This window comes from Talpa europaea, assembly GCF_964194135.1.
Source record: "Talpa europaea genome assembly, chromosome: 12".
Lineage (NCBI taxonomy): Eukaryota > Metazoa > Chordata > Mammalia > Eulipotyphla > Talpidae > Talpa > Talpa europaea.
The window spans coordinates 62,673,588-62,696,809 of record NC_140079.1 but is presented as its reverse complement, the minus strand read 5'-3'; the positions used below and the strand labels follow the sequence as shown (position 1 = coordinate 62,696,809).

The window sequence follows — 23,222 nt, the reverse complement described above, 5'->3', positions numbered from 1 at the left end:
ATCTGTACGTACTTTGGCAATGCTCACACACTGTAATTTTCACAATCTTGTTTAAAAAGAGAAAATGGAAGCCCAGAGATCTTAAGTGTTTACGATAGAACTACACAAGGGAATCAGGACCCAGGCAGGAGAAATCCAAGATAGGTTTTCCCATCCTCAAGAGTGGATAATTTTTTTTTTTCACATTATCTTCTCTGTACAGCTGAGATCCCTTTTAAGAGGAAGAGACTTAGACATCCTAAGACATGTCAGATAAGCGAGAATCGTCCAAAAAACATCAAGGAAACAAACCGCAATCAAGATAAATCTGGGAGACGCTACAGTCTGCGGGCGATACAGCTTTAAACGCCTGTGCCTTTTCTATTAATTACACCTCACTCCTCTTCCAGGGTTATTCAGAGATAAAGCCTCAATGCGAATATGGTCGCGTCAATGTGCAGGAAGATTCCAACACGGCCTTACAAGGAAACCCTAAAAACCTGGAGCACACACCTCGGGGACCACCAGGTAGCGGGCTCTGCTACGGTGACTTTACTGAAGACCCCAAGAGGCATTTTCGTGCGCCTATCCGCCACCAACTCGTGCTCACTTCCTAACTGCCTGTTTATCTTTACCCTTATTCCCAGGGCTAGCTCCCTCCTCATTTGTTGGCGTCATGAATATCTAAATAGTAGGAGACAGAGAGAAACAGCGGAGCCAGATTAGAAGAAATAAAAGGCTGTGGTACCATGATTTTCTTTCGAATTTGTCCGGCACTATCTGGGGCAGCCTCGAAGGAAGTCGGACCCAATAGCAAGGGAAAGGGGAGGGACTTGAGTCCAGAAATCGGCGCGCGGATTGGTTGGTAGACCGCTGCCGGGTAGAACCCGGATGTGCCTGGGTAGTCGTGTTGGCAGTCTTGGGCTTCTGAGGTTTGGGCTGTCTGGGGGTGCTGGCAGCCCGGGCGGATGGCGCAAGATTGGGCCGGCTTCTCTGAGGAGGAGTTGAGGCGACTAAAGCAAGCTAAAGGTAACAGGACGTGCTTGTAGTGGTCTGATTCTTGGATCTGTTCAAGGGAAGGGGCGGAGCTGTAGCTTTTGGGGGTGAAAAGGGGCGGGGAAGAGGGAGCTCTCACTGGGAGGTCAGCGTTGAAGGGGCTTCTTCAGAGGTGGATGTACTGGGTCCAGGTCGGGGGACAGGCTCTGGAGACTGGGATCTACTTTAGAAAAGAGGATTAGGAAATATTTTACAGGAATTTGACTTTTTTTCCTGTGAATGAAATGGGACTTAGGGGAGGACGTGAGCCTGCACACTAGCTGTCACCTATATAAAAGGCTTGCTGCATGTATCAGTGATTGGAGGTTGGGGGTTAGGAAGGAGGAGGGGCACACACTGTATTGGGGTTGTGATGAATTTATAGGAGCAGACAATGATTGGGGGTATAGGGAGCACAGGAATCTGAATAAATGCAAACAAATTGGTGCTTTTCATAGTACATCTAGAGTCTTGCATTCACTTCTGGTTGCCAGGTGATTTTTGCAGTTCTTTCCAATTCCTGAGATTTAGCAAACTAAAAGGATCTTTGAGAAGTTAGATGTGAAATATATATATATATATATATATATGTGTGTGTGTGTACACACACACAAATGTACATAAATACACATACATATACTGACTTTCCCTTAAGCTAAAATTTTGTGCCTTCCCCACGAGTTTTATGGCGTAATCATTGACTGAGTTTGTATTATTTTCTTATATTTCATGAAGGAATTTAGTTTGCTGATGTTTGACGGGAAGTTCTCGGTGATACAAACTATATTGTTTGTGACTGAAAATTAATAAAGCGCTCTATGGTGATCCTGAGAGTGCAAGTTTACACCACTCTTGATACTGTAACTTATAGACTTTACTTTGGAAGAAAAGTAAGCCTTCCCATGCCTTTACTTAGAGTTTGTGAGAAAATTGGTTGTTGCTCAGATAAACATGTGCATTTTTATTGTAGATATGAGGATAATCTGGAACTGACAAGTGGAAAAGGAAATAAATTAGTAATGTAGGGCCAGTGTAGATTATTTATATTGAAGAAATCTTGACTGGTCTAAAGGCCTTTAAAAACTATTATAGAAGTTATATACATGTAATTAACTGACTGTAGCTTCTTTTGGTTGGTGTTTTCAACACCCATTCACTTATTGAGAGGTATGGAGTTACTGGTACCCCAGCTTCTGGTCTGACTTGGTTACAGATTTCAGCTTCTGTATTAGGGATGTCTAAGACGAACAAGACATCATTTCTGCCTTCTTCATAATGCAGAGAGGAAACAAACTACAATACAGTGTAGTAGTGGGTGTTGTTCAAGAGCTTACTATAGAATTAGCAGCAATTCCTGGTAAGAGTTGGGTGGAATTTGGGAAGATTTCATAGAGATTATGTGTTAGCAGAGGTGAGTTTGCCAGAGGAAAGAAGACACTATGTAGAAGTCTAACTTAAATAATACTCTCATTATGTTGATGTGTATTTCTAAATATCTCTGCAGTTTGAGAAAGATTTATATATCTTAACTATGCAGTTTGTGAAAGAACCTTAATTTCAAAGTCTGTCATTTTGTGATGAAATGTTAGAGCATAGACACCAGCTCACTAGCCTGTCACCTCATAGAAAACATCTTAGCTCTTTGTATACTTACAGCCAAATCCAGTGATTGGTATATAGGTCACCCAACCCTGCCTCAAAGTCTTTTTGCTTTGGAGATATCTCATTTATAAAACAAGAGGGGTTGGGTCTTTAATTTTGAAGACTCCTACCACCTGTTCATCAATCTTAAAAATATGACGATGGAGTTGGTTGCCAGGGAATGTAAGGACTATAGCCACATATATAACTTTCATAAATGTAATATATGAAAAAAAAGTTGCAGAAGAATATATACAGTCTGATACTTTTATATAAGGTCAAAATCATACAAGGCAGATACATTCTTTTAGGAATGTAGACACAAAACTCAGAGTGATGGGGGGAAGCGAAGTATGATCAAGGAGGGGAAAATACATACTGATATTCAAAGGTGTTGGTAATATATCTAACATGGCTTTTCAGGTTTGTGCTCCATTGTGCTCCATATAGTTACTACACATAATGTTTTGTGGATTGTGCTCCATATAGTTACTACACATAATGTTTTGTCCAGTCATATAGAGGTTCACCCTAGCAATAGAAGAGAGTTGAGACTCAAGCATTGACATTTAAATGCTACCTGTAAATGATAGGTGATGCTTCTACTAGTATTTCATTTAAGAAGAGCAAGTCACATGGCTTAGAGGACAAAAAGAAAATAATTTTGTGTGTGCCAAAGAGGGAATGAATGATGTGTCTATCTTTGAATAATAGTTGTGTCTATTATAGTTAGGTTTCATTTAACTCTATTGTTATTTTTTATAGGTTGGATGTTTGTGTGTGTACATATACATATACATATGTATTATTTGAGATAAGATAATCTTATGAAAAAATTAGAAAAAAACAGTACAGCTATAATACTGTCAATTCTAGTTAAAATATCCCTAGGAGCTCTTTATTATTGATATTATTTCTTTGCCAGTTGTATGATTATATCTTCTCCCAGTTTGTTTTTCTTTTTAACTTTTATCTTTTGATGAACAAAGTATTTAAAATCTTTGTACACTGCTCCCCGCAGCAGTGTACTTCAGACAGTCTGCCTGTTCTGTTTCCTGCTCTGTCTCTGGTGAATCCTCTCACCCCTGCACCTCTGGCCTGTATCCCAGTTTGTGTGCATAAATGGATGGATCTTTAAAAAAAAAAAAAGAAAGAAAGAAAAAGAAATACATTCTCTTTAATTAGTCCTTTCTAGGTCCTTAGAAATTAGTACACAAAAATATCAATAATTACTATAACACCATAAGTTCTAAAATATCTTAATCTTTGTTTTTCAACTAAGAGTTTTGCTTTTTAAAGATTTATTTATTTATGCATACAAGAGTTAGGGTGTATTCCAGAGGTGCAGGGATGAGAGGATTCACTAGAGACAGAGTGGGGAGCAGAACAGGCAGATCTACTGAAATACCCTGCTGAGGGGAGCAATGGGCGAGACAGGAGAGGTCTGCTACACCATGTGGGTCAGCTCCCTGGCTGGGATCTAGCTCTTGCTGCAATGGCTGCTGATAGCCTCAAAGTACTGAGACTTAACCCCTAGCGCCACCAGGGAGGCCCCAACTAAGAGTTTTTTAAAATCATTTTTGTTATAAGCTGTAACAGATTTTACTACATGAAAATGTGTTTATAATAAGAATAGTAAAGGGTTGGTTGAAATTTAAGTCTTTAATTCAGAGAATGTTTTATTTTTATATGGTGTGAGGTATGGATCAGACTTTATAATTTATCATGTGGGTAATCATTTTTCCCCATTTTTTTGAATGACCTCATACTAGCGTTTCCTACATGTATGAGTCTGTTTCTGGATTCTTTATTCTATTAGTCATTGATTCTAATATCTAATAGTCTAGTCTCCTTATTCTTTTTATTGGGAATTTCCTTATTATTCTTGAACCTCTCATATAAAAATTTTAATAGTTTTACCAAATTTCAAACCAGTTGGAATTTTGATTTGAATTGCATTGCATCTCTAATCAATTTGGGGACACTTGGCAACTTCACATTTACACTACCACATTATTTAGATCTTCTTTAATAACTTTTAATAAAAATTTGGAATTTTTCTGTAGAGGTTTTGAACACCCTTTTGTTAGATTTGGTCCTATGTACTGAATAATTTCTGGTATGGAAATACGTTCTCTTTATGTTTTTCATTGCTGCTGCTGACATGAAAAATACAAGCAAGACAAAAGAAAAATCAACAAAAGACGTCAACAGCTGTTTTTTAAAAAAGGAAATATGAAAAGATGCTTATCAGCAGTGAACAAATCAAGAGCACAGTAAGATAAAAATCTGACAGTCTTATATAAGATCTGAAAGTCTTATAAAGTGAACGACTTTCTCTTATATATTGCTAGAGGGAATGCACTTTGGAAATGAATTTGACATTTCTCTTAAAGTTAAACTTTATGACACAACAGTTCTTTGATAATATCTCTGGCAAATTCTTAGGCATATACAAGAGAAGAAATAATAGCAGTATTCTCCGAAGCAAAAACCTGGAACCAACCTAAATGTCTGCCATTAGAAGATCAGTACACTGGCTTATTTAAAAATGAATGACATGAACAATATGGATATATTGGCAGTATCTTAAGTTTAATAAAAACATATGTAGCATGATGCCCTTTTCATAAAACTAAATAAAAATAGAAGTTTTAGAAATATTTGTAGATGCACTATCACATAAAAAATGAAGGGAGGGAATGTTCTACACATGATTCAGATGTTGGCTGTCTTGGGTGGAGCATGCAGAGCTTAAATGCTATAGAGCAGAGATCACAAACTCATAGCTTGTTGGTTTAATTTAACCCAAATAGGTGTTTGATATTTTTAAAACTTTATAATCTTTAAATTTCTTTTTAAATTAATAGTGGTGATAATTATTAGTGGTGTTTGCCAAATTCTTCTAGTTCATTTCTCATGCCAGTAGATACTGCTTTTTGTTTTGGGGTATGATCAAGTGCAAGTTCAACATAAATTATAAGCAGAAGTGTTATGTCAGAGCAAATAATTGCTGTAGCGTGACCTTCCTGAGCTTTCTCTTCTCTCTGCCATGGGGTTGGCAACACTAATAATAAGGTCATTGAGAAATGACCTTGAGAAACTGATCAGCTAAACTCCTCTGCTGGCTCTCAGTTGGCATATTACACTAATAAAAAGTAAATTTTTGTTGTTTGAAACCACTAAGATCTAGAATCCATTGCCTCAGCAACATAACATAATCTAGATTTTCTTGATTTAATTCCCTACATTTAAATATCAGTATATTTACCTAATTTTTAAATGTAGATGTAATTGTATAAATGATTTTTATAATGAGAAATCATAATGTCTGGTAGCACCTAAATTTTTTAATGAAAGCGCCATTTTTAATAGCTGGAGATGACTATGGTTTGCCCCCTTGAAACTAGACTTTCCCTCTCCAGTTTACCACAGAATCTTTGATACTTCAGCCCAAATTTAAATATTAAAACAGTATTTTTTTTACCAGCTTTTTTCCTAAAGACATTAATTTTTAAAAGTGGTTGCATGTACACAGCATCTTTCAGAGGAAAATATAAAGATTTCCATAAACACCTCCACACCTGCATATAATTTAGCTACCCCCCTTTAATAGCATCCCCCACTAGAGTGGCTACAACTGATGAACCTACACTGATACATCATAATCCTCCAGTATTTACCTCTGGGTTCTTTCTTGATGGTGTGTATTTTCTATGGCTACATGACATATACCTATCACTAAAGAATCATATATAGTATTTTCACAGCCTTAAAAATCATCTGTGCCACACCTGTTCATCCCTCAATCCCTGCAACCCCCAATCTTAATTACTGAGTCCATAGTTTTACTTTTTCCAAATGTCATGTAGTTGGAGTTATTCACTATGTATGTAGCCTTTTCAGATTGATTTCTTTTACTTTGTAATATGCTTATAAATTTTGTTCATGTCTTTTAATGACTAATACCTCGTTGTATTTTAGCACTGAACAATATTCCATTTTCTCTGTGTACAGTTTATGTATCCATTTAACTACTGAAGGACATCTTGGTTGCTTCCAAGTTTTTGCAATTATGAATAAGCCTTCAAATTGCTTCTCATTCCTTTAACATTGTCTAATGTAGAGTAGAAGACATGAACTGAATGGGTTGTGCCTCTTGTTTTGTATCTAAAGACATTGCTATACATAAAGGTTATCTAGGTTTTCTCCTTTGTTATCTTTTTTTTTTTTTAAGATTTATTTATTTTTTTAACAAGAGCTGGGGTACAGGCCAGAGATGCGGGAGGGTGAGAGGATTCGCCAGAGCAGAGCAGGGAGCAGAACAAGCAGACTGACTGAAATACACTGCTGAGGGGAGCAGCGGGTGAGACAGGAGAGGTCTGCCACGCCATGTGGGATTCTCGTCAGCCAGCAGGGATCGAACCCGTACTGCAGAGGCTGCGGATAGCTTCACAGCGTGGCGCTCAACCCGCTGCACCACCAGGGAGGCCCTCCTTTGTTATCTTGTAGGAGTTTTATAGTTTCATAAGTTTTACATTTAAGTCTGTGGTCTATTTCCAGTTAATTTTTGTGAAGGGTGTGTCTGGATTCTTTTTTTTTTTTTTAATGTGTGTGTCTAGTTATTCCAACACTATTTGTATTACCTATTCCAACACTATTTGTGTTACCTATTCCAACACTGTTTGTGTTACCTATTTGTATTACCTTTGCCTTTCCTCCTTTGTCAAAGGTCAGTTGACTGTATTTATATGAGCCTGTTTCTATGTGCTTTTCTTTACATGTCTCATTTAATCGCCACACCACGTCTATGAGTTAAGTAGAGGAGGTGAAATATCAGTGACTTTGACAGATGAAGAAACTGAAGTATGGAATTATAAATAAGTATGGAAACCATAAATAAGTGTGGAATAATTAATTGATTTGCCTATAGTTACTGAAATGGACAAAGAAGTATTGGAACTGTGGACTCAACTTTTAACTCTCCTTTGGGAATTTTCAATAATAAGGTGGTTGTTTCAAAGGTCAATATGCAGATTTTAAAAGCCCTATTTGAGTTCATTTACAAGGGCTTGTCATAATTTCATTTCCCAGACATTTTGTAAAGAATACCATTTATAGATCTTAATAAGTATGGTATGAATTTGAGTCAAATTCTCTAATTGTCTGCCTTACAAGGTCAATACTGGCATGGTTAGTCCAGAAAGTATAATAGAACTATTATTATTTAGTTTATTATGCTTTTTAAAAAAAATTCTTCCAGTTTTATCTTCCTCTATTGCCTTGTTCAGATCGTTATTAAAATTAGCTTGCATACATGATTAGAGGCTAATTGGACTTTGGGGAACACAATCTTGGACTGTTCTAGAAGATGAAAGAAAACAATTTAGGGTTAACTACTGTTCCTAGAAATAAGGGATTTCATTCAATTACATTTTGTATAGCATATACCTGTATATCAAATCACCCCAAAATCTGTTAAGATTTAAGAAAAGTGAAACCCTTTTGCAAATTTAACTACCATTGTATTTCAGGAGAGTAGAAAGAGCCATAAATAAAATTTTAAGAGAATTTCAGAGAAATTAAGAAAATTCAGTTGTGTACCTACTTAGGTCAAATTAATTGGTTCTTTTAATAATTAACAAATGAAAATGAACAAGAAACCTTACTTTGTGTCCTGAGGCCTAATTTACACACACATGAACTTTCTTGAAGATAGAGTGAGCACTAGAACAGTTTTTGGTACACTATGACAGGAGAACTGTTGAAACTCTTCAGGAAGATGACCTTTTCCTTGGGCTTTTAAGATAGAGAAGGCGAGGATAACCATGCAAAATGATTTTTCAAGTTTAATGTTAATGCATCATTTTCTTAGAGAAATTACAATTATTTGCTGGTCATACAGGAATTTTCTCCATTCTCTTTTATATAGATGTATTTGAACCACAGAGGCGTGTTCCTGTAAAGAAAAGTCGACAACAACTTCAGCGAGAAAAAGCCTTGCAAGAGCAAAGCCAAAAACTTGGACTTAAAGATGGATCATCCTCCTTACCTCCAGAGCAACTGCTTTCTCCACCAAAACAGAGATTTAATAATCAAAACCCACATTCTTCTTCCCCTAATCCTCCCCTTAGTCCTCTTATGCCTACCCCTCCTATTGGTGATGGACAACCACAGAGTGTTGAAAATCATCCTGGGGAACTGGAATTTAAGAATTCCCATGATGGTCACAGAATTGCTGAGGTTCTACCTCCAAAACCAGATTGCAAATTGGAAAAAAAGAAAGTGGAATTGTTAGTAAGTCTATATATCCATGAGACTTTTCCCCAGTCTACCTTTTTCCCCCATCGAACTTTAAAGAAATATAGTTTTTTTTTAAAAAGATTTATTTATTTGTACAAGCACTGGGGTACAGGCCAGAGGTGCAGGAGGGTGAGAGAATTCACCAGAGACTGAGCGGGGAGCAGAACAGGCAGAAGGACTGAAGTACACTGCTGAGGGGAGTAGCGGGCGAGACAGGAGAGGTCTGCCGCACCATGTGGGAATCTCCCTGGCCGGCCGGGAATCAAACCGGAGCTATGGAGGTTGCGGACAGCTTCACATGCTGTGCTCAACCTGCAGTGCCACCCGGCCCTAAAGAAACATAGTTTTTAACATTTTCTGTTTTATATTTTAACCTAGAAATGTGATGAGTAAACTGTTGAAAAGCTGCTTCCGTCTAAATAAGTTAATCCAGGCTACATTAGGAATTTTACTTGCTTTATGTCATTTAGTGTTCACAAAGCATTACAGTGCATGCTCATGATTTTCACTTGACAGATGAGATCTCTTAGTGTCAGGAAAGATATTATTTTCCTAAAACTAATGTATAGTTAGTAGTTGAGTTGGGGTTCACATAAAAGGCTGCCTGGATCCAAAGTCTGTGCCCTTTATACTCCCCAGAAGCAGTTCCTATATGTATAGTATCTCTCTTCAGTTTCCAGACTTCATCTCTTTTGGCCCAGAAGAGGATACTTCTGAAGAAGTGAAAGGAAAGAGTGTAGGAAATTGAGGGGGCTTATTACATAATTCATCTGTGTCTTTTGATTTCTTTTCACTCTGTATTTAGTGTGTTTGTATTAGAAAACCCTTCTAGGATTTAGGTTATCCACATTCTTGTGGAAATTACCACGGTATGATTTGTGAATTTTTAAGAATTTTTTTTTATTTTATAGCTTGTTTTTATATGCACTCTTATTTGTGTCCTGATTTACCACTGATAGATGAGAAAGGATGGCATTTGTTTCTCTTTTCCATTTTCTTAAGTCTTTCTTTTTTGCACTATCTTATATTTCTTCTACTTTTAGATATGTTTCCAATCTCTGCTTATTCAGATTCTGTGTTATGTGTTTAAAGTATTTCCTGCCCACTCGGGGTTGGACTTACAACCAAGAAGTTATTTTGATAAGAGATATAAAACCACATGAATTATGAGTCCAACAGTAAACAAATGTATGCATCTAAACATCTTTGAGTGTAGTTTAACAGCAGAAGCCTGAGACAAGTGCAAGCTGGGTTTAAAATTAGCTGTGCAGTTTAGATTTTATGTCAATAGGAAATTATTCTTTAGTTAACATGGGAAAATTTTTATAGAAGATGATTCCCAGGAACTGTTAATGAATATGAGAAATTCTGAGGTTATAAGAAGGGGAAAGAAAAGGTGTATTCTAGAGAATGCTCAGCGATGACATTCCACTGCTCTGGAATAGGCAAAGGATTAGCCAGAGAGTAGTATAGAGTTGAAGTAGGAATTAAAGAAGGACTCGGAAGCAGAGAGTACCTGCCTGGGTAATTTCCTGATGCCACATTATACCCACACGGAAGGGCCTCTGGAGGAGAGATGCTCTGATCAAAGTAATGACTAGAGGAAAGTTCAAGTGCAGTATTGCAGATCATTTGGGATAGGGTGCTAGGTGAGCTGGAACTAAGGCATCTAGTGAAGAAATGCCTGCCGTAGTAAAAATGAGAAAGGACCAATGCCAGCAGTAAAGTGGCGGTTATAGAAATGGAGAGAAAAAGCTAATTTTAGAAGTGGTTACTAGGTCTGGAAATAGAGCTTTTTAATATAGTCACTAAGAAATGACAAGAATAAATAGTTTGTAATTACCTTTAATTTGAGTTGGCATAAGTTTGTGAATTTACAGAAAATTTAATGTACTTTCAAGATTTGACAGATTGGAAGACAATTGTGTTTTTAGATCTTTGAAGTTTTTCTTTAGTTCACCATTGGAGTCTTAACTCAGTGTTTTATTCTGTTTAAAACTGTTTAAGAACTGGAAAGAAGTGAGCATATTAAAAGGAAATGAATGAAATAAACAGTGGTTATTGTCCTAAGGGTGTTATGTGGTAGAGACTTTAATTATAGAAAACTCTAAAAATTATAACATGACATTAGCTACAGACCAATTTATTTTGTTCTCCATTTTGCATATAATACATAATTAACTTACACAAGGTTCTTTGTACTCCAAAAAAAAATGCCACAGTACACTGGCTTCCAGTTTGTGGGTTCCTAGATTATATACATATAATGGATTTCAAAGGGCCAATTTATGTAAGCCTTCTTTACTTCGGATCATAGTCTTTGTTCCTATTAGAACAAAATAATGAGCTGCAGATGGGTTCCTTTTAAGAGGACTTTTGAAAGAAAATATACATAATCTGGTTGATTAAATTTTATACTTACAGGGACTGAGACTATAAGGTGTGGGATGGGGTTTCATAAACTCACTTTTATACGTTTTTTTTTTTCCGTAGGCAAGAAAAATCTCGTTGGGAAGTCCTCCAACAAGAACAGCGGCTAATGGAAGAGAAAAATAAACGTAAGAAAGCTCTTTTGGCTAAAGCTATTGCAGAAAGGTGAGGCTTCTGAATCAGGAGAGGTTGTTTATAACCTGCATTCAGTTCTGTCATGGTTTATATTTATTTCCCCATGTCTGTCTAATAAACTAACATTCTGTCTACAACTATTACTTTTAAGACTGTACAAGTTATGATACTGAAATTCAATGTTAATGTATTAAGGATGACCATTTTGCCTGGTTCAGAGTGAATTTATGAATACAGGTGCAGTGAAAAACTTAAAGGTCAGTAGTGTTTTCAGTTTTAACCATCTACACATTCACTGGAAGCAGTAAATAGCTGTTAATATAAGTAATTAGCAACAAATGTAGGTTTTAATTTTAACTTTTAAGAAGCCTTAATCATCTGACATGTAGTTGACAGAAGATTGTTCCACTTAAGTTATTTAATGCTTCTACAAATCTTAATTGTGTTTCCTGTGGACATTTCTCTTAAATCATTTGCCCTCTTCCCACTGATAGAAGCTACATTTTATAATTTAAACTTTTATTAATGACTCAAGTTCTCCATTATGAGCACTGTCCCATATTGTGTATGGGTCAGTTTTTCTCTAGCCCCCCATATGAATTTGTCAGCCCTCCCTTTTTCTGCATGTACTAGCTTCAAACAGCAACATTCTCATTTGAGCCACCTTACCTGCTGTCCCCCTTCCTCCCTTTTAGTTTGTAGTTTATAATCTATGGTTTTAGGAAACTAAGCTTGGTCAATCACAATGATTGAGAATAGTGAGACCTAAGTGCAAACAAGTATTCATTGGCATTTTCTTTTTAGTTCCCCAGAGAAGTGACAAAACTCTTAATGATTAAAGTTGGCATATATATCGGGGGAAGGGAAGGGATAGACAGGAAGTCAAGTGAGTATAAGTAATTCAGAATTTTAGCTATTATATATATATATATATATATTTGAAAGTGATCTTCTTTCCTGCTGGCACACCTCTATCTTTTCTGAAATATAGGAAATATACAGCACACTGATCTAAACTGTTTCCGGGAAAAACAACATTTAAAAGAGCTGTGCCTTCTTTCTTTTTTTCCCATATGTGATTTTTGAAAAGCATTTAGTTATTTTCAATTTAAAAGAGGTTGGGGAGGCTTGTTTATTGGAGATTTTACAAAAGCATGTATAAGCTCAGTGCTTGTTCTTCTCTGTGTGCTTTTGATTTAAGACCGGAAGCACTAAACATGGGAGTACAAGTTTCCTTTCCACTTAGTGTTTTGAATTTTTTGGGATAGATGCCTAATTGTGTAATTACTGGTCGAATGGCAGCTCCATGTTTAGTGTTTTGGAACACCTTCATACTGCTTTCTATAGGGGCTGGACCAGTTTATATTCCCAGCAGCAGTGAAGGAGGGTTCCCTGTACTCCACTTCTTCACCAGCACTTATTTCTGGTTTTTTCGATATGGGCTGTTCTCACACATGTAAAATGGTATCTCACTGTGGTCTTGATTTGCATTTCTCTAATAATAAGTGATTATGAGCCTCTTTTTTTGCGTGCCTACTGGATATTTTAATGTCTTTGGAGAGGTATCTGTTTAGTTCTTTGGCCTATTTTTTGATTAGGCTATTTGGTTGGTTTTTGTAGCATTTTATGAGTTCTTTGTGTATCTTTGATATTAGTCTTTTGTCAGATACATGGTATGCAAAAATTTTCTCCCATTCAGAGTTGGTGTTGGGTGTACTGCGGTGGTACTACCTGATGGGGGTACTCCAATATTACATCAGTTAAAAATAAATAAATTTACAAAAAGACAGGAAGTAGTGTTTAAGACAGATACGTAAGGAAATACAACCTGATGGGATTATTAATAAATAGACAATGAAGAACTTAAAGTAAAAGGATCATACTGTTTATTTTTGTAGGCAGAAAACAAGTGTAAATGAATTATGGGTTAAAAATTGGGAGAATTTAGGTTGCAATAAAATGGTTTTATGAGGGAGTTTTAGTTTCCCACAAGAATGTGCATGAAATTTTGAAATGAGTGAAATCATGATTAAAGGTTTGCTTTTATATTTGTTTATTCTATTTCTTAAGTGTATATTATATTTAGGGTTGGTGAAGGAACTGAGAGATAATGAGATTGGATATGCTTCTAAACAGGGGAAAAAAGAGTGTTTGGTTTTGAGTCCCAGAAGGAATTTTGAGGATTTGTAGTTTTGCTTGAACAATAGGAATCAAAACAGTAAGTTTGGGAAATTAGCCCTGAGAGAGTTAAAACCAAATACATGTTTTCAGACATATGAAGAAATGGTGTTTATTTAATGTAGGTCTCTGTTCTTGGGATCTACTAAGTATCAACAAGTGAAAATGGACTTAAGCTTGAATTTAGAAAGCTGTATTCGATGTTCTAATGTAAAAAAAAAATACAGACATGCTCTTTTGGTGCTTATTTTTGTCATTGTGGAATGAATGTAGACCTATGAGAATTATTCATCTGTAGTTTTAAAAAAAAAATCTTATTTTTTCTCTTGCATATGAAATAATATGTACTAACAGGGAAATTTGAAAAATAGGGGGGAAAGCGCAAATGCAGTCTTACAGATATACCAAGATGTTACCAGCATTTGCTTTGTTTCGATTTTTTTGATTTTCCCCCTCATTTTAAAAAAAGGGTACATTATAATCATGTTGTATATACAGTAGCTTTTTTCCCTCCCTTATATTGTATATGGCTGTATGGTTTAAAAATGCTATATTTTTCCACTCATGTTCCTGATTTTCTAGATCTAAAAGAACTCAGGCAGAGACCATGAAACTAAAGCGGATCCAGAAGGAGTTACAGGCTTTAGATGACATGGTGTCAGCTGACATTGGAATCCTTAGGAACCGTATTGATCAGGCCAGCCTGGACTATTCAAATGCTCGGTGAGTTGGGGACTTGAATAAGGTGTCGGATTTAATGAATGTATATTGTCAGGTGGGTCAGAAACCTAGGTATGGCATCATTTAAGTGTCAAAACAACCCCACTAGGGGCTGTAATTATTCCTGTTTGATACTAAATCAGGTCTACCTTTAAATCTACCCTGTAATCTTGCTTATAAGCCTGTTACAGTATTTCTTGCATATTTATTTACATTTTACTCTCTCCTGCTAAACTGTCAACTATTTAGGGTTTGAGACTCTAAATATCTGAATGTCTTGCTCTAAAACTACATTATTCTGACACCAAATCTAAGCTCTCTCCATCAAGGAATTTGGTCCATCTAAGAAGGTCTTATAGGATTGAAGCCATGTCAATTTTTATAAAAGTAGATGTAGTTTATTTTAAAGCCTGTGTTTATTTTAAAGAAAATGCCACTCTGTCTTGAAACCTTGAAGTTTTTTCTTATTTTTTCTTTTTGATTATACTCAGTATAAAGTGGTTGCTATCATGTGTTTCTTTGGTTTCTACCATTGGCATTTTTTTAGTAGAAAAAATCATCATGGAGTATTTTTACAATGAACTAACACATGTAAAGAATTACATGAACTTTGCAAACAGATAAAAGGGCAAAAAATTAAGTCCAATTTCAGGGTTTTCAGTCCTTTCAACATTGCTTTAATCATCCTGGTTTGTCTTTTTTTCACAAGGGAATGCTGTGTTAATGATTCAGTTTTGCATCTTTCTCTGTAACACTAGAAATCAATCATAATGCCTCATTAGTCCAGGGTAAACCACAGCATCAGAATGTTTATATAACAATTTAATAAAGCGGAAATGGCTTGATTGTGGTTTTTAATTCTCTGTTTATTATTTAAGAAAGAGGCTTGTGGTTGTCCTTGTGAGTTTTGTAATTGTTGTTTGACCATATGCTATTAGACTTAATGGGTTGCCTTTATTAATTAACTGCGTAAATTAATGCCATCAGTAGCTGATAGCTAGAGGTTCCAGATTTCTGTTAATAAGGTAATTAAGTAGGTAACCAAGATTAAGCTAAACCTAGATTTTTATCACATTTTCTGTTAAATTTGCTAGAGGAACATTTTTTACGCCTTTAGCCTTTTACATGAATAATTCACCTTAATCTGATTACTTGAACATAAAAATCATCTGATATTGTTTTAATTTTGTCCTAGAGGAGGCTGAAGAAAGATGCCTTTGTCAGTTGACTATTATATAATAAATGTCAGTTTTAGTATTCAGAGAACCACCAAGAAGGGGAGATTACTAAAGGTGAAGATTTATAAGTACGTGTAATGAAATTTTTGTCACTTTTTACACTAAAAGGTTTTGCATCCTTTTACAAGCTGAAGATGACAATTCTTCATGGCACAGTTGTAGGCGACTGTCAACATTTCTACATATAAGGCTACTTTTCAAAACCTGAGCTCTTAAGTCAAAGAGAAACATAGACAGTTGTGACTAGAACTAGGGTTGTTTCTTGTTCATAAGCTTAAAAATATTTTCTGTTTATGTCTGTAGTTGATGAGAAATTATACGTTGGTGATACAGTGTCATGACCTAGATTTCCATGGAAAGTAGTACATGCAGCAGTCCGTCTCTGTGGGAGAGTTCCTTAATTTTTTAAAAATAAAAATAATAGTTCTACAGTGATATGTCCAGAAAAGGTCTTGGACACTGAATACGACAGAATTTGCTTTAAAATTGGCTTCAATAGAGCAGCATCAGGGTCGGCACCTCTGAGGGGGTCAACACCTTAAGTGAGGCAACTTGAGAGAGTCCTTGTTACTGCTGTTGCTGTTCACAGCTGTGATTACAAAGTTCCATATGCGGGGGAGGCCAGCTTGTAAAATGGAGGAGGGGCAGCATGTAAGACAATTTTTAACCCTCAGTATACTAAAGAAACAACTGTCACCATGCACACACATATACATACATATACACACACATACATGTATGCACATGTATATATAAATAGTTTTGTGTCATTTTGTGAATAATTTATAAAGTAAGAATAAAGGGATTGTGGAAAAATTTTATTAAAAAGGTTAAGAATGTGAGCATGGCAAACCTTTATGTAAGTGATATCTGACCCCAAGCATAAAAAAATAAGAGAGTATGGTTATATTGTTTCAACATCTTGGGATGGTTTAGGTACTTATACAGTGCTCCTCCTGTTGAAATTATTAACTATGAAAATAGTTTTCTCTTTATGCTCAAAAATATTTTTTTCACACATTGATTCTTTAGTTTAAGAAAGTTTAAGATACATTTCTCTGGCTCGCATACTCTGAGATGTCACTCATGTGATCAGTTTCTCTATTTAGATTCTAGATTGTCTCTGCATTTGTACTGATTTTCCAAGGCTGCCAGAACAAATTAGTACACACTGTATGCCGTAAAACAACAGGAATTTATTCTTATATATCTGGTCTCCAGAAGTGATCAAGATGTTGACGGGGTCACTCTTTTTCATATCTGGTCTCCAGAACTCTAACATCAAGATGCTGATGGGGTCACTGTTTTTTAGAGAGTTTATGGAAGAATCCCTTCCTTGTGTCATCCAACTTCTGATGGCAGAAGATTTTCCATGGCTTGTGTTTGTACCATTCAGTAGTCATGTTGCTCCCTCCTCTTCTCCTCAAAACTTCTCTGCCTCTTTCTTAAAAAATAGATATATTTAGGGCCCAAATGAATAATCCAGAATAAACTCCTCTCAAAATGCTTAACTTAATCATATCTTTTGCCATAAGTTAATAGTCATAGGTTCTGAGGCGTAGGTAATGAACATCTTCAGGAGGTTGTTTTTAGCCTACCTCAATATTCTTTTTTTTAGCTTTTCTGATAAATGCAAAATGTCTGCACCTGTCAGTTTTCTTTATTTTGTCACTGGACAGCAAATGTTCATTACTAATACTCATCTTTGTTCAATGAAAGTTGAGAACATACTACAAATATGTTGTTTCTGGTCTGTCATATCTTTTCTGAAAGGTGGTGTAATACTTTGGACAGCACTGTAAAAAAAGCAGTATTGCTTGATCTCATTATAGCATCATCCTTTTAAGTCATCATGCTCTGTTTTATCATTAATCTTTTAGTTTGAATGGGAATAATTGATGAGTTACAAGGAAGTAATTCCTAGGGTAATGAAATGACAAGATGTTTTAAGATACAAGGATTCCTGCTTTTTGAAAGTTCTATTATGCCACTTCACTTTTATGAAAGACCTGCACTGTATCTGTTTTCACAATTGAAAGAAATGCTAAGAAGATTTTCACTTTTATAGTAAAAAGCAAAAACTGAGAATTTAGTGTTTATTTTGCAGCAGGCTGTTACAGGGGCAACAAAAGTATCATTGTGTGGCACCACCAAGTCCCTTGCTCAGGAACTGCTTTATGAAGGATGTATAGTTATCATATCATTATAGCTTTTACTACATGTTATTTTAGGTTTTGTGTGTTATTTAGTATGATTTGGCAGGTTATTATTAACCCTTTGCACTCCGCTGTCCCCTTTCAGGGGACATCGGAATTCTAGCATATCACTCGGATGTCCCCTCTCAGGGGACATTGCAATTTATTAGTGATTACGGGGAATTGAGTTATTTCAACGCAACTTTTTGAGACATGCATGTTTCCCTCAAGTTTTATCTTGAAATGGCACAAGAAATTAAATCAAGATATCATAAAATTACTAAGATATATACAAGAAATGTCAGCGGGTTTTGTGTCGGACGAGAACGTGAGATGCGTGCTCACGACGGTCCGAGCACTTCGCGACACCACTTGAAAAGAGCGATAAGGGGAGTTTGTAGAAGAAAGGTCGGTTTTCGAATGTAGCACGCACTGTATAGTGAGATATATAATTACAAATAAACAAGTCTACATCTGGAGGAAAAGATTTTCAAAGCTGAGCTCATTTTGGTTTGAAGCTTTGAACAGTGCACATAGATCTAACGAGGAGAAAATTGGGAAAGTGATTCTTTTCTTAGTGAATAAATTGTTTGGTGAAAGCTATTTTGGTAAATATCATCTTGTCAGTTAGTAATAACAATTAGAAATTTTCAACCCATGCATTTATTCATATTTTTTATGAGAACAATGGCAAAGCGTCCAATCACGAATGAGTCTCATGACACAAGTAGTAGTGAAGATGAGCTCCAGATAGACCTCTATACAGACATGTCAAACATGCACTAATCAGCCTGCAATGCATATTGGGGAGTGTTACAAAACTTATCATACTGTACAAAATTATAAACAATAAAATATTGGTTTTTTTGCAACTATACATTCCTCGATGTCACCCAATTCATATAAGTCCAATATCATTATAATACGTTACTTGGTTCCAAAATTATACTAAATAATACGAGGGTCTGTAAATGCACGTTTCCGCCGCAAAGTAGCGTCGAGTACCTGGTAGCCAATGCCCAGAATGGTTCGGAGTGCAAAGGGCTAAGGGTCTTGAAACACTAAAAAAATTTTCCATATAAATTAATGGTAATTACTTTTCACTTTATGCCATTTGCGATTACCAAGTATTTCATAATGATGTTCTACTGTTGGATAGTAGGAGAAACCTGCATAGGGAAAAATAATATCTCAACATTCCCGTAAGTATCTTAGATTTATAAAACAATCATTGGACCCATATTGCAAAGTAGAGTTAGTCTTTTTTTATTCTGAAATATATAATAATTCTCTTTATGCTTTGGAAAAATTCTAAGAAAGGATCAAAATCATGCTATGTTAATCCTTACAAATAGTTAGAACTGCTCAGCAAAGACTCTGCAAACCTAAAAGTGAATTAGTGGGACCTAATAGTATGCCACAGATTAATGATTGAATTTTTTAAAAATTTCAGGATACCAAAACTAAAGGGCAGTTTCTTGAATCCTTTAAATAGCATTCACTAAATCAATTCAGTGTCTCTGTAAAATAACGAAAGAATGCTATAATTACATTACCAGTTCAATTTACCTGACTATAAATAAATAATAATAAATAATACTCTCATTATTCTGTTCCAAAGTATGTCATCGTACTCTTATTTGATACTATTCTCCTGATCTCCAGACCGGGCATGCAGTTTGTGAAACTAATCAATTTTTAAACATAAATCACTCGGTACAAGAATATATATGCACATTTCTGGCCAGAAGGACTTTAAATAAACAAAATTCAAAATCTTCAGTGATTTATTCAGGGTAAAGATCAGAGGAAATCCAGAGACCTATTGCAAATCTTAATTTCAGTTCAGCATTCATAAGCCCAGTCAGTAAATCTTTCCTGACTTTGACTCAAGGAGACCACAGCCTTACAGAGAAGGGAGGTTAAAATGGGGAAAGGGTCAGGATTTCATATACCTGTAGAGAACATTGTCATAGCTCTTTAGCTTGTTGCAGGAACATTCATAAACAGGACATATTATAAAGTATGGAAATAAAGGATCCCGATAGCCAACAGCGTTCTCTTGGAACGCTTATTTAACATAACGGCTTACTAGAAAACAGCTTATGTTCTCATTCTTATATTTACTAGGTGACCGTAAAAAAATGACATGATTCATAAATAAGTTTTCAAATATAAACATCAGGTGTTTTGCATTTTAGATACTGTTTCAATTTTAGATACCTATTTAGTGATGTACTAGCAATACTTAATGATTCTGATCACCTGAAGGATAAGTTCCTGAGTTCCTATCAGACACTTGACTACATACTTGCCTGATTTATACTCGGTAGTCCTTAATACTCCTTGAATTATTATTATCATCATTCTACATATAAACCAAGACCAGTTGAAGCTATCCAGGGCCATAGTGCTAAATTTTCAAACATTGCATGCCTGTTCTCCAGCCCCTTCCCCAGGAACCAGGCCATATTTTATAATCCTGATGCTAACCCATGGGCACACTTGATTGGAAAAGACACTGACCACCAACTAAAGGACACTTAATCCACAGGCTAAATGGGCTCATGACATGACCTGGCATTAAGTGTTCTGATTAAGGTGGTATGAGTCAGGACAACCCAAATCCTCCCTCTCTAGTGTATTGGAATTGGAACACTGAGAGACTGAGTGGAGTAAATCTGATACAGAACCACAGCTGGTCATCATACGAGGCTGTGGGAATGATAGGAAAACCAAAATGAGAGAAACTGTGTGACTTCTAAGCACTTAAGAGAATAGCCTTTGATTCTGATGACATGCTTGTGAGATTATCTCCTATATCCTATAATAAAAGCCACTTTTTATTGAGCTAGTTTAGCTGGTTATCTGTCCTTTACATCCAAAAAAGCCTTGACCACAACAGGTATACATATCGTAAGTGACAAAGGCAGATTTTGAACGCTAGATTATCTAAAATCAAATTCTGTTGTCTTTGACTATATTTCCTTACAAGACAGAGAATTTTGCATTAGGGGCTATAACTGTTTCTTTTATACCATAACTCTAATACCAGAAATTAGTATAGTTGATGTAGGTGGTTATAACAGGTATGGTAGCATGATCTCTGCAATTGTTAGTGGTAATTAAACTAAGTAGTTAGTTGGTAAGTGGGAATCATCCTCTTTTATCAACAAAAATAAAAGCTTCAAGTCATGGAAGAGACAAGAGACAATAAACCAATATATGTTAACTTTCTTTTTGTACCAGTCTAATGCAAAAGAAATGAAAAAAGAGATCATAGGGTGACTTCCCCAAGAGAATTACTCTTGATGTAAGACTGGCATTGCCTGTCTATGGAGATTTAAATATCTGTATGTATGTAAATATATAAAATTTCCTAGAAAAAGCCTAACAATAGTCTGTAACAGAGTAGAAGGGATGAAAACACCGAATTCAGTGATTCTCAAGAGGGGGCAGTTTTCTCTCCCAGGAGACATTTGGTAATATCTGGAAATATTTTGGTTATCACAACTTGGCGTGAGACTGGCAGCTAGTAGGGGGTAATAAACAATGATGCAGCTAAGCATCCTATATGGACAAGATAGCTCCCCACATCAAATAATTATGTGGCCCAAATTATTAATAGTGCTGAATTTGAGAAACCCTTTCTGAACCTATCCTGAAGTTTCCTGTTCTACTTGATGGTTACTTCTTGCTCTCGTTCAGTCTTATTTTGCCGGGTGTACTCTGTCCCATATATATTTACTTCTTAACCATTGTTCATGTCCTTATGCATCAACATTTTTCTTCCTTTTCCAATCGTTTAAGAGAGAGATTTGGGTTCTCCCTGGTGGCACAGGAGGTTATGTCTCAGCACTATGAAGCTTCTGCAGCCACTGTAACACGAGTTCAATCCCCAGCCAGGGAGCTACCCACATGGTGCAGCAGACCTCTCCTGTCTTGCCCACTGCTCCCCTCAGGAGTGTATTTCAGTCAGTCTGCTAGTATTGCTCCCCACTCTGTCTCTGGTGAATCCTCTCACCACCCCCCTACCCCGGACCTCTGGCCTGTACCCCAGCTCTTGTATGCATAAATAAATCTTTTAAAAAAAATCTTTAAGTAAATCTTTTTAAAAATCTTTTAAAAAGAGAGATTTGCTAGTGTCACTGTCTCATTGATATATGTCTCATATATTTAACTAGTTTTTTGCTGGAGCAAACTTGCATTAGATCATGAGGGCAGCTTTTTGTAACTTCTCAGTTCTATATTCAAACTGTCACATCGATAGCTTGAACTTGACCATGGTAGTAGTGTTTATTCTGCAGAAACTCACAAACATTGCAAATTAGGGCCCTCCCCTATCATAGCTAGCTTAGTGTGCCTTTATTCAAGAACAGCCAAAGATCAAATGTATGCAGAGGAATGATATTAAATTAGAAAGGTTCACATATATAGATGTTATAGAATTTTCAGCAGCACTAGCCTAGTTTGTCTTAACATGTAGACAGGTGTTCATTAAAGTAGCAATATCCATATCTTCATTATACATTTTCTTCCCCAATTTTGGGCTTTACTTATTGTTTCTAGACCTAACTCAATGGCAACCTCAATGGCAACCTAACTCAATGGCAACCTAACTCAATGTCCTCCCTTTCTACCTTCCCCTACAGAAAGCGGTTTGACAAGGCTGAAGCAGAATATGTTACAGCAAAGCTAGATCTACAGCGCAAGACAGAGATTAAAGAACAACTCACTGAGCACCTTTGCACCATCATACAGCAGAATGAACTCCGCAAGGCCAAGAAGTTGGAGGAATTGATGCAACAACTGGACGTACAAGCCGATGAGGAGACTTTGGAACTTGAAGTTGAGGTGGAAAGGTTGCTCCACGAACAAGAAGCAGAAACAAAGAGACAGCTGGTCCGTTCAGAGAGGCCATTTCAGCCTTCTGGGGAGAGTGTGACATTTGCTAAAGAGAACAAAAAGCATCCAGGACAAACTGCTTGCCCAAAGATAGATGAACAGAGTAAAAATTCCAATAGCAATCCCCTTCTTGATTCAAACCACCCAAATCAAGAAGTTAAAACTGCTGTAAATGATATTTCAGCTGCTCTGACCACATGAAGTACTGGTGTGTTTTCTTTCCAACTGATGATGTTATTCAGTGAAGTGTGTTTTGTTCTATAAACTATGCCATGACCTTTGATAAATGGTCTTTAAAATCATATTAATTTCTGAGTGTATGTTAACGTATTTGACCATTCTAAAGTCTCAAGTTAGGATAATTTTATGTGTGGGGCGTAGTAGCTCACCTTGGTTTTGGTCAGTTTCTTAGTTGTACCCTTACTACTGGGTAAAAACAAGTGACTGAAAAGGGTGGAAGAAA

General features: G+C 36.2%; 1 protein-coding gene across 1 annotated transcript; it reads left to right on the top strand.

The window, feature by feature from the left end:
• Positions 1–845: 845 nt before the first annotated feature.
• GORAB (golgin, RAB6 interacting) lies at positions 846–22,960 on the top strand (the record flags this gene model as incomplete). Its single annotated transcript, XM_084251521.1, has 5 exons — positions 846–1,008; positions 8,588–8,948; positions 11,452–11,553; positions 14,284–14,424; positions 22,507–22,960. Exons 1-5 carry the CDS (start codon positions 948–950, stop codon positions 22,958–22,960), a joined length of 1,119 nt encoding a protein of 372 aa, XP_084107647.1. The 5' UTR covers positions 846–947.
• Positions 22,961–23,222: the final 262 nt, after the last annotated feature.